Source organism: Leptonychotes weddellii, chromosome 5 (assembly GCF_054177405.1).
Source record: "Leptonychotes weddellii isolate Sample4059 chromosome 5, ASM5417740v2, whole genome shotgun sequence".
Taxonomy (NCBI): Eukaryota; Metazoa; Chordata; class Mammalia; order Carnivora; family Phocidae; genus Leptonychotes; species Leptonychotes weddellii.
This window is the reverse complement of record NC_138373.1, coordinates 89,081,082-89,093,394: the sequence shown is the minus strand read 5'-3', so window position 1 is coordinate 89,093,394 and position 12,313 is coordinate 89,081,082. Positions and strand designations below refer to the sequence as shown.

At 34.5% G+C, this 12,313-nt stretch overlaps 1 protein-coding gene across 5 annotated transcripts in view; it reads right to left on the bottom strand.

Annotated features, from left to right (window-relative positions):
• The window catches only part of CCDC91 (coiled-coil domain containing 91), a 342,380-nt gene that overhangs the window by 156,727 nt on the left and 173,340 nt on the right, over positions 1 to 12,313 (bottom strand). For all 5 annotated transcript variants that reach the window (XM_081821378.1, XM_081821382.1, XM_081821381.1 and 2 more), the window contains one exon: positions 1,925 to 2,032. In XM_081821378.1, the coding sequence (XP_081677504.1) occupies positions 1,925 to 2,032 (108 nt within the window). The remainder of the gene's footprint in view (positions 1 to 1,924; positions 2,033 to 12,313) is intronic.

Genomic DNA, 12,313 nt, shown 5'->3' with positions numbered 1-12,313 from the left:
TCCTTCCTACTGAGAGTATTTATAGTAAATACCTTTATCTTGCCACTGTATACCAAATATGCTGAAGGTAAACAACACATATTTTAGTTTCTATTTTTTTTATAACTTTTTTTTATTATGTTAGTCACCATACACTACATCATCAGTTTTTGATGTAATGTTCCATGATTCATTGTTTACATATTTTAGTTTCTAATTCTTTAGGTCAAAGGGGACTATATATCTGGACCTGATAATGTAGAGACTGTGGTACGTCATTCCCTACCTATCATCTAAAGATCCTGGACTTTTGAGCTTGTGGCCACAGCAGGTCAGAACTTTTGGATTTTCTCCCAAGGAGACAGTTGAGTAAATTTGCTTGTAAGATGGAGATTGGGGGGCGCCTGGGTGGCTCAGTTGGTTAAGCGACTGCCTTCGGCTCAGGTCATGATCCTGGATCCCGGGATGGAGTCCCACATCGGGCTCCCTGCTCGGCAGGGAGTCTGCTTCTCCCTCTGACCCTCCACCCCTCATGCTCTCTCTCTCTCATTCTCTCTCTCTCTCTCAAATAAATAAATAAAATCTTTAAAAAAAAAAGATGGAGATTGGGAATATTTGGCAACCAGAAGAGCCAAACGTGCTGTGACTAATGCTGCTTACCAAATATTTCCTGCTCACTCCCTTTCAGATTCATAGTAGGATCTCACTACCTGGCCCCATTATGATGAGGTGAAGCAGTATGGATATAAATTGAGAGTAGAAGTGTCATTTCCAGTCCAGAATATTGAATTACTCTTAGAAAATTTGACTGAGCTCTTTTTCACTCTGCAATGATCACAGGTAATGTTCCACATAGGAACTACACTACCAGGCCAGTTCCTAGGGCGAGAATGACCTGGGACCAAGCCCGAAGACAATCCTCAGTGTATATATAGAATGCGTAAGATATAAATCTTTGCTGTCTGAAGCCAGAGAATTTAGAGTATAACCTGGCCTGCCTTGGCTAATACATGCTTTCTGCTGTTCACAGTTCTGTGACCTTAATTCATTACTGTGATTTTTCTGTCCATTTATAAAGTCATATACTTCATACTTCTGATGACCTGGTATTTCATCACCCAAAAGAATATAATTGTTATATCAAATTTATAAAATTCCCTGTGTATTTCCTCTTTCAAGCCATTTATTAAAATGACACTGAAAAAATTTAATACAATTGATTCCGATCTCGGTGACGGGGTGGCATATTTATTAAGTCTCCATTTAAATTCTACCCCTAACTTTGTTTTCCAAATTCTTAGTATATTTTCTTCCCATGATATAAGAAAGTTCTGTTAAATAAAGCTGGTTGTATTTTCACCTACCAAATTTTTTGTTATTTAAAAGTGTTGCTGGGAACTTCTTGAATATATTACTTATACTACGACACCTCCATAAGTGCTCTTCAACTGATTGTTCAGTGTAAATCAGCTAATCATGTCTTTAACATTAAATCAAGAAAAGAAACAAAAAATTCAGTGAAAAATTCAAATAGTGACCAATGCCTACATGCAACGAAAGGTAACTCAAACATGAATAAGTGCCTTTCAAAAATCAAATACTATTTATAAATCTTATACTCCTAAAAATCATTTCACATGCCATAATACATTCATAGTCATCTCTTTGCCTCTGTCATTTGTTGAATAATATTTAAACACAGAAATTAACATAAGAATTATGATTAATTTGTGGGAGAGCCACATATTTTAGGCCTTCAGCTCTATTCTTAGTCTTTCATAAAATTCCCAAACTTTAACATTAAGTTTACATAAGCATATTTTTTTTCTCCAAAATACACCAAGGAAAGTAAATGGCACGAAACTGAATAAACAGTTATAGAGCTCTCAGGGGAGGAGAGTCAGAAGAAAAGTATAAATACATAATGGATGTGCAATTTTATTACCTGAGTATTTAACAACTCTTCACACTTGTGTGCTTGTTTCTCAATTGCAGAAATGTACTGTTTTTCAATAGCTTCTACTTGTTGCTTAACTGAAGACTGCAGTAGTGCCTAAAAACAAGCAAAAAAGTCATTTGGATCACAGACAAAACTTGGAGTCTACTGTTGGCATGAGAATTTTTTTTGACAGTTGTACATATCTGAAATATGATACTCTTTTGCATTACAAAATACACATTTTGTGAATATTGAACACATTCATATATAACCTACTTTAAGCTTTCGGTTTTAGGTTTTCCTATTGCCAACATTACAGTTTTTTGGCTCAGATGTTACTTCCACACACCCTCTCCTTAAAAAAGACCAAGTCATAGAAGATGATAAAGAGGGTGAGTAGTTCTGTTAAATAAAAATTCAGTTTAGTGAAGACCACACAGGATGAGGAGTGTATGAAAGCTGCTGAAGAAAAAAGAAAAAGAAAAAAAAAAAAAAAAACAGACATATTTCACTGGCTGACAAAACTCCACATCCTCTCGGCACGCTGTAATATCCCATGGGCCAAGCATGATCTTCAAGACCACAAGTCAAGTAAAAGCAGATGGAAACTCTGAGCAATTTCATACATAAAAGAACTGCCCCCCAGGAAGTTCACGCCCCTAATATAAAAAGGTAGAAGTCAAAGTGTGGAAGTCAGAATCTCAAGGCAGTATTCATAAAAAGTAATAAAACCTGGGAGACTGGACAAACTTAAGTGGGTACTGTAAACGCTGGAACCTGGGTCGGTTAAATATAAAGACGTTAACACTGTTCTAAGGAAAGCCAAATCAGCATTTGAAGATGTTCCACCCACTCACTTCCTTATTGGAAATGCTTAGAACATTATCATCTTTTTTCTTTCCTTTTTATTAAAGCATTATATGTTATACTTAACGTGTTCCCAATATTATATTACAGGCTATTTATAAATCCTAAATAATTCTAAAATATGTACTCAACCAAATACATAAGAATTCTTTAGCAAATATTCTATTTTTGAAGATCTATCTGGATAATAAACTACTCATAATCAAAATAGTAAGTTGAAACAGACACACGTCTTATAGAAAACAGACCTTTGGCACATTCACCAAGAAAAGAAAAATAAGCCAAATCTCTTAAATAATCTCTGTTTTGAAAATAGATTTACTTGGTTGGAAACAACATGCATTAAGGAGCTAAATAAATATGCACATATTTTTAAAAACTGAGACAAAAATATTTTTTTAAACCTTCGGTAAGTCTCAAATTTTCAGATAATTAACCTTTTGCAAATGTTAGACTGTCTGATGATGCTACAACAGTTGTCACTCTGAAGTTGCATAATCACTAGCAAATTAGTAAGGGAAAATAAAGCTCTGACTGAGGTTTAACTAAAACTTAAAGAAGCGCTTAATAGAACTGCTTCAGCCCTTCATTTACACATTAGATGTCCTCTAAAGATTCCATAATGATTAATTTATATAAGGCCCCAAAATTTAACCTCTTACACTGTGACTAGATAATGTAAAATTATAATTTACCTTTGGCAAAATATAATATAGTATTTGTCGGACTTCAAAAAATTTAAAGAACATTATAGTTACAGATAATTCTCTTCGGTATATTCATGACATCTTCTGTAGATAGAAAAATGCCATTCTTTTTTGGGGACTTGGATATGACAGAATTTTGCTTAATGGAAAGAACTGTTTTCACTTTCTTATTTGCCATGGTTTCAAATAACCCCACATTTTAAATACCCAATTTTAGTAGATTATATAGATTATACAGATTTTTAGTAGATTATATCCTTTGGAGAAACAGGTAAATTAATTAACTAAAACCTTTTCTCACCATAATTAAGAAACACAATGGAGGGGCGCCTGGGTGCCCAGTTGTTAAGCTTGCAGTTCTTGGTTTCTGCTCAGGTCATGATCTCAGGGTGGTGAGATTAAGCCCCTACATTGAGCCCTGTGCTCAGTGCTGAGAATCTGCAATCTTGTTTGAGATTCTCTCCCTTTCCTTCTCCCTCCCCCTCTGTCCCTCTCCCTACTTGCTCACATGGGAGTGGCTCGCTCTCTCTCTCTCAAATAAATAAATAAAATCTTAGAAAAAAAAGAAACACAATGGAACAGTATTTTTTTCTAGTGATTGATTCGTACACCATATACTCATTTTCTTCCAAACTTCAAGGAGGCAGGCACGATAGGATAATGAGTCAAGTAAGAGTCAAAGCTATGGTTATGGAGCGTGGTGAAAAGCTATGCAGAAGTGCCCAGCCTTTTATATAGTTTAAACCTCTCTTCTTAGCGCCATTCAGTTACTTAAATACACTCCTCTACAAAAGAGACATGAAGGTTCTACCCCTGAAACTAATACTACTCTATACTGTAACTAACTAGAATTTAAATAAAACCTTGAAAGAAAAAAGAATCATAGTATGAATGGTACCAATATTCACTAGAAAGTTCACTAAGCTTCAAATTATAACTACCACATTCATTTACCAAATTTGTTGCTAAGTACATTTAATCCCTACCAGGGGTTTTAATTTTTTAAGTTCTTATTTGAGACTAGAAATGTCCATCCTTTCTACCCCATGGAAGAAATTTTGAATAAATAAAATGAGGTGTGTGAAGGACTGCAAAATCCTTGGAAGGAAAAAGTATATTATAAATTCTACAATTATTAGACTCATAGAAAACAAACAGACTAAGTCAAAACCACTCCACCCAACCATTACCCATAAGAAGTAGATATATATGTCTAATGGAATTAAATATAGGCTGAAATTTAAAAGGACTATAGCCAAAGTAGACTACTACAATCTAAAATACAGTCCGTTGTCTCAGCAAATCCACAATTTTTCTTCTCCTTTGAAGTAGCCCAATTCTTATAGATTTGATCCAGCCCCATCAAATTAAACAACTTGTCCAGATTTGCAAAGCAGATGTGTCTAAAAACCAGATAGTCTCCAAAATATTAATATCATGTTGATATTTAGTATATAACCTCAAAAGAACACATTGTAGCTAATTTTAGTCAACAGTAATTAGATGATTTTTAAAAGCCACCCAAATTTTCTGTATCAATCCTCTGAGTCATACTTAACAAATGGAGAAAGGTATAAAGCTATGGAGCAAGCTGGAAGCAAAGTATAGAATAAACAGCCTGTCTAAAATTTAAGCCCTAGAAGAATAACAATCTTTGTTTATTTCACTGATATACCTACCCAATACATTTACAATAGTACCTAACACACTGAAGACATTAAACAAATATGTGTTGAATGAACTGAAGAAATAAGTCATGATTTTGGCATGTCCAAGCCTGATTATTTGCCTCTTCATAGAGAAACTATTAAAACTTTGATGTTAATGATGTCTGTAATTATATTCTTAGTTCAGCTTTTTGACTACAGTAATATAGATTAATTGTTGTAAAGGGTCATTTGAAATCAAGTGCAATTTCACCCTTCCTGAAAAAATATCACAGTTTGCTTTTTAAAAATTTATTTCAGATCTTTTCCAATTTTTAACTAAAAAATAAAATAAGCAAAATAAAAGGTATCTGCGACATGAGTAAGTTAAAACTCTGAAGGGATACTTTCATGTTTTTTTTTTCCTAGTGAAGTGCTCTTTTGAAGCAAAATATTACTTTAAATTTTGCAAGGCTATTAAACTATTAGCACGTCTTATAGTATAACCTCAACTTTTCCAACATATTGCATACAAATTTGTTATTCAAAAGGAGAGCCTCCTTGACTGAGATACATTTGGAAAAATGATGAATCTCAGTCATTTCACCAACTAATTCATCCATTTTTTTTCCCATGAACTCTACATCCCTGTTTTATAGATAAAGAAACAGACACTGAGGTTAAGCAGCACTGGGTGTTATACGCAACTAATGAATCGTTCAACACTACATCAAAAACTAATGATGTACTATATGCTGGCTAATTGAACATAAAAAAAATAAAGAAAAAAATTAGCATTTTAATCCATAATTAAAAAAAAAAAAAGAAAGAAAGAAACATGCCCCAATACACATGAAAAGACTCAGTGGAATAAAGAACTGAATTCAGGTCCACCCTCTTTGTTCCTAGTTTGTCTTAGCTGCTTTAACCCAATAAAGCAGATTTCTCTTTATGAACTATTTTTACAGCCACTTAATTATTTGTTCATTCTTCATTTATTTATCTAATATTTACCGAATGCACACTTTATTCTAGACACTGCTCTAGGAGCTGGGGATACAGAGTGAACAAAATAGACGAGAGCCTGACTCTCCTGAACTTATTTTACTAGCAAGGGGATACAGAGAGTGGGGAGGACAAGGAAGTTTGGAATGTAGACAGCAAACCATTTCTGATGGTGTTACAGGCTGTAAAGAAAATAAAACAGGATAAAAAGAAAAAAAAAATGGAAAACAAAATTTTTAGAAAGGAGTGTCAAGAAAGAGCTCTACGGAGAGGCACAAAGAGTTGAGATGTCACAAGTGAACAAAAATTCAGTCATATAGAATGTCTGGGGGAAGAACATTTTCATCAAAGAAAAGAGTGCAAAGTCCAAGGGTGGGAATAAGGTTGATGAGCTCAAGAACTAGCAAAAAGGCCAGGGTGGATCATATGAACTAGAGAATTCCATCAGATGCTTCAGCTATTGCTGACTTCTTTTTATCCTTAACCCGGTCAAATTTCTCACCACAGGGTGTGTGTTCTTATTGACCCCTAGACCTGAAAAGTGAATCAGAGATCAGAAAAGTGGGTAGAGAACCATGAAAAGGCATTTTAATTCTATTCTAACTGCAGTGAAAAACCCCTAAAGGATTTAAACAAGGAAGCATCTATAATCTGTTTTTTAAATATCTTTGAACAGCACCGCAAAGTACCAAAAGCACTCAAATGCTATCAAAGCTTTCTCCATCAATGGACAATTTGTGAAAATAAAAATATGTAGCATTGATCTTTGTGGGCTACTCATATACAAGTAAATTAGGAACTTATAATTAATGTACCATGCATAAACATTTTTTTTCCAGTAAAAGTAAGAGTAATGCAATTTTCCTCTCTGGTGATGAAGGATTAATCCTAACAAAAACAAGCTGAGTGTTTTTTATATTCTCACAAAAAGTGTCATAGATATATTACAAGTATATCTGGCAAGTAATACTTACTTGAACTTCATCTGGGCACTCTATTAGCATGCAGTTCTTCTACAATACTTAACCTTCTTAATTTTATAAATTAACTGGAACAAAGACTATAAAAATGATGACATAGTGTCCAAATGATGGCAGCTGACTAGATTTGGCTCCGAATGTTGAGCTTGGTTTCCAACTTGTCTTAATGTTCAATGACTCTTGACTAATCAAAAATATCTCTTGCCAATTTTGGGGTCTAAAACATCAATCTATAGTTCTGATGGCTTGTAGTGTGGAGGAGAAAATGATAGTTTGAGGTACCGTGTGTCATATAAACGGATATTATACATATATGTATGTATGTATTTAAAGGCCTCTGATCAGTGAGCTAGTAATCTAGTTGAGGTATATACATATGGATGGATGTCTTAGAAGAGAATATTAGGCTACCCCTGAAAACAATATTTAGACATTTTAGAAAATTTTGTTGGGATACAAAAAGAAATAATGTGATTAAAACCTATCACTGAGAGGTGATTTAAAAGTGCAGTGTAAAAAGGAATAGGGAGTATAACTTTCTAGAAGAAAGACTTCAATCTGGACTCAAGGCTTTCATTTACTCAAAACTGGCTCCAAATTCAAGTTTAGGTTCATGGTCTCCTGCTACCCAGGCTGGCAGAAGTTAGGCCCTGTAAATTCAACCCGTGGGGAGAATGAAGGTGCATGTTTCTTGATAGTGATGGATTTACTCATTTTTTTTTTTAGAAAATAGGACAGAAATGACTACCTAAAATTATGGGGGGGAAATGGATTAAAAAAACAGAAGATTTCTTTCTTCCTTTTCCTTCATTTAAAAAAGGAAAATTAAGAAGGTCACGTTGAGTCTGTTGAAAATTTAGCCCATTACAGATCTCAAGTATTTGGAATTGCAGTGATCCTCAGGCTTTTCTATGTATTTGAATTATAGTGCCGTGGTACTATACAATTCAAAAAGAAAAATGTTAAATTATGGGTGTAGATCTAAACATGGAAATTCAATATAGTCTAGCCATGTTATAAAGTGCTTTGGAAGCTGTGAAAGCCAAAGAAAATCTTCAGGACAGAGGGAATCATTCCTGTTGGCCTTGTTGTTAAGGGACTCTAGTAACATAAGAGTTGTTACCTCAAACACCACAAAAGTCTCCCAGTGAAAATTTCTTTTGTGCCATGGACAACACATTAAAATTAAGAAGTTTCTAAAATTAAGTACAGCACAGAGGCTCTGCATGTCTGCCTCCAGATACTTTAAACTTCTGAAAAGCTGCCATATAGATATGCCTCACCCTCAGATGCTACAACATTGCTCCTTGTGACTTGACTAAGGGCTACAGTTTCAGCGAAGAAAGAAAGAAGAAAAAGAAAGAAAAGGAAAGGAAAAAAGAATTGTGACTAAAACAACGAAGCACCTGGTTACACTAAAGAACTATGCATCTCATTTTCTGAAATATCAGAAACCATGGAGAAAAAGACCCCATCTAAATGTTGGAAATATTTGGCTTAAGTGCACTTGCATTAATGTTCCAAGGAGGCAGTATAATTTGTTGAACAGAACCCTGCATCAAGGTTTGAGTGACCTGGCTTTTATGTAAAACTCCTCCTCAGCTTCTACGTGTTTGATAACGGCACTGTGCTCCTCTATGTCTCAGATTCCTTATCTCATAAATCTCATTCTCATAAATGAGAATAATAGAGTTTCTTCTCTGCCAATGACAAAGGAGTTCTATGAAATTATGACTGTTAATCTAATTCTTTATATTGATACTTCAAAATAGGATTGTTCTAACCACTTGCTGGTATTGAGAACTAAATTCCTCACTTTTTCATGATAAAATTGATGCTATGTGGATTCAACTTAGGATCAACATTATTTTTTTTTTAATTACTAGATTTAAGATCATTAAAGTGAAGAATTTTCCTCCAAACTAATCAAGATTCATCATTCACTAAATATAGATCTCAAAGATTAGAAAAGAATGTTTTTTCCTACTGTAAAACTATCAACATGGAGAGAGTTAAGAGAGGTTTCATGCAAACCAATTTTATTAGAGGACATCCTGACAAAGATTAAATTTTCCTTTTTGTTTTCTCTTGATCATAAAAAGAATAAAATTGATGATAAGGTAAGATCTTTGAACTGGGTGCTTTTCCAGTTAAAAGTTAGCCATATATTACAGAAGTCATAGCACTGGAGGTGATATGTAAAATATTTGAAATCTACCAGATTGGGCACCAATCAGAAGTACCATCTCCAGTAATAGAGCAGGAGCCAAAGGCCTCATGCAATGCCAAGCTCCAGCTTGATTGTACGGGGTAAGGGAGAAGCCCCAGAGGATGGGACAAAATCATTAGTGTTTCAGAAGAATTGTTAATACACTAACTGCTACAGAAGTATTTCACTATTAGGAAATGGCACAAAGTGGTGCTTGCTGGCTGAACATTAGCCTACATTACGCTGTTACAGTGGATTAATTACTAAAAACATTTGGTTACATGAATATCCTGCTAAATGAAAAACAGAATAACCTTGAACTTGGTGCTTCCAAATCTTTTGAATTTTATATTGCATACATACATTATCTTGTCAGAAAATATTTTGAAAATAATAGGGTAAATCCTTCTATGGCCTAATAATTTATCCTTGGTATAAAATCTATATACTATAGATCAAGGATCCCCAAAGTTGATTAACAAGAACTTATAGATAAAATCAAAACCAGCCTTCTATTATGATACTGGGTTGCACACTACTTACAAATGTCACAGATATCTCAATATGCTACTCTCCCAAATTTCAATGGTTATTACATCTCTGCTTTCCTTCCTCAGAGTCTGTGTTTTATAGTTCAGAGGAAAGAATACAGCTAGCCATTCCTTTCTTACATCCTTTCAAACAGGCAAAAGATTTAAAAAATTAAAGTAGGGCGCCTGGGTGGCTCAGTTGGTTAAGCAACTGCCTTCGGCTCAGGTCATGATCCTGGAGTCCCTGGATCGAGTCCCGCATCGGGCTCCCTGCTCGGCAGGGAGTCTGCTTCTCCCTCTGACCCTCCCGACCCTCCCCCCTCTCATGCTCTCTCTCTCTCAGTCTCTCTCTCAAATAAATAAATAAAATCTTAAAAAAAAAATTAAAGTAGCTTTTAGTGTACATATCCTCATGTGGACTTAGAAAATTAAATGAGTATATGAGTAACTTTGATCGGTTTGTCTTTTCTGCCTCTAAGAACTATGGTATGCAGTCTTTCACTAACTGGAATATTGGTGGCCAAAAAAATGAATAAAAATAAATCCATAACATACACACACATCAATTTTTTGCCCCTAAAGTCTAATTACATAACACTTTTCAGGCACTAAGACTGAAAATGTCTGAATCCAGATAGACCTTGATGACAATTCAGTTCATTAGAATAAGAAGAGATTAAGAACCACATAACTGATATACTACATTGACTGGAATAAGTACAGAAATGATACTCTTTACAGATACCACTATATAATCACTCTTCTAGCATTATTACTAGATGTAGAAACCTGTTGAATAAGCTTGGATAAAAGGAAGATTTGAAAAAACTTGCTAACCCATGAGAACAGGTCAAGCTTCATTCCAGTCAATGAGACAATATTATTCTGGATGGAAGATACTTATGACAGAGTAGCCTGGATGTTTATGATAGTAAGCAAAAATCTGTAATTAATCAACAACACCCAGGTGGGTAGGACTGATATTGATAAAATTTTCAAATCTGATCAACAGTAGTTACAAATATGAACCTGATGTGATACATAAAGTGAGCCTATGGCATTCAAAGTGCATTTTAGAAGGTAAGCCAAAAACAACCAATGGGAAAAGGCAGGTCTTACGTGTCTTAAGAAACAACTAACTACATAAATCCTACTCATTAAATTTTTTTTTAATCTTTGGGGGTATTTTTCAAGATCTGCTCTACAGCAAAAATTAGAAATATATATCCTCAAAACAGTATGAAGTATTCCTCCTTTCATTCCTTTGACTGTCAGGCTGATATACCAGTCATAGTATAAAAAAAGCAAACTTTAAATCTATATTAGAACAAGTTCTCTTGCAAGATTTCCAATGCCTTTTGGTTTTGGCCTGGCTGGAAAAACCACAAGAATAGCTTTGCATGCAAAATTCTGACTTAGCCCAAGAAACTCGGAGGCACACAAGAAGTATTCTCAATTACCAAACTTTCTCAGTCTTCTGCTGAGGTTAAGTTTGGTGGGAGGGATAAGACTGGACAAGCCAAGTTGTTAGTGCCAAACCAATCACCAGTATCTAGCATCCTGTTAGGCCAAAATCTATTGGCAACGGCAAACATCCGTATTGTCCAGGAAAAATCTGATCATACGATAAAAGCTGGAATTTATGAGAATCCTTGTTCAATCAAATAACTGAAACTATAAATTTATTTCATACCTTTGGGTTAACAAAACAATGGAATTCAAAAAAAAGATATATGACAGGTTTCACACATCTTAACACTTATTTCTCTCCTCTCTGCATAAAAAGTTAGCAACCTTTAATCAAGGGAAAAATATCAAAAGAATTGAAAACAAAGCTGTTCCCCCCCTCCCTGGAGCAGAACTTTATACAATACAAGTAATTCTACACCCTGGGAAAAACTGGTCTCCTAAATGTAATATGCTCTCCCTTATAAGACAGCACAAACAACTCAAGAGTTCAAATAAAATACTAGCAAGTAGATGCTTTTGAAAAATGGAATACAGCAGGCATGTGATACTCCATCCTGGCATTTAACATATGGTACATTGCTAAAATTCAAAGCAATCCTTACCAAAAGGTATTTCAGACATACTTAAACTACAGAAAATGCAGAAGACGGACACTCTCAATAAGCCAAAGTTCGTTAACATGGGAAATGAATATATCAAGAATTTTAATCAAGATAATTTCAGAAAAACTTAAGTTTATGTAACAATTTTGTATCGTTTTTCCACCATGAGTAGCAGAAAGTTCATGTGCCTAATACATTAAAACTCTGGTGTATCTGATTCAATACTCTCATACTTAAACATAACAAGAAGAGAAAACAAATATGTCAGAAAATTCTCTTCGTGAGATGTTGTTAGACTAGAGAAGAATCTACCCATTCTTATTTTCTCATTAAAATAGTAGTACTTATAAGCACTACTCATGTGTCAAACATTCTTTGG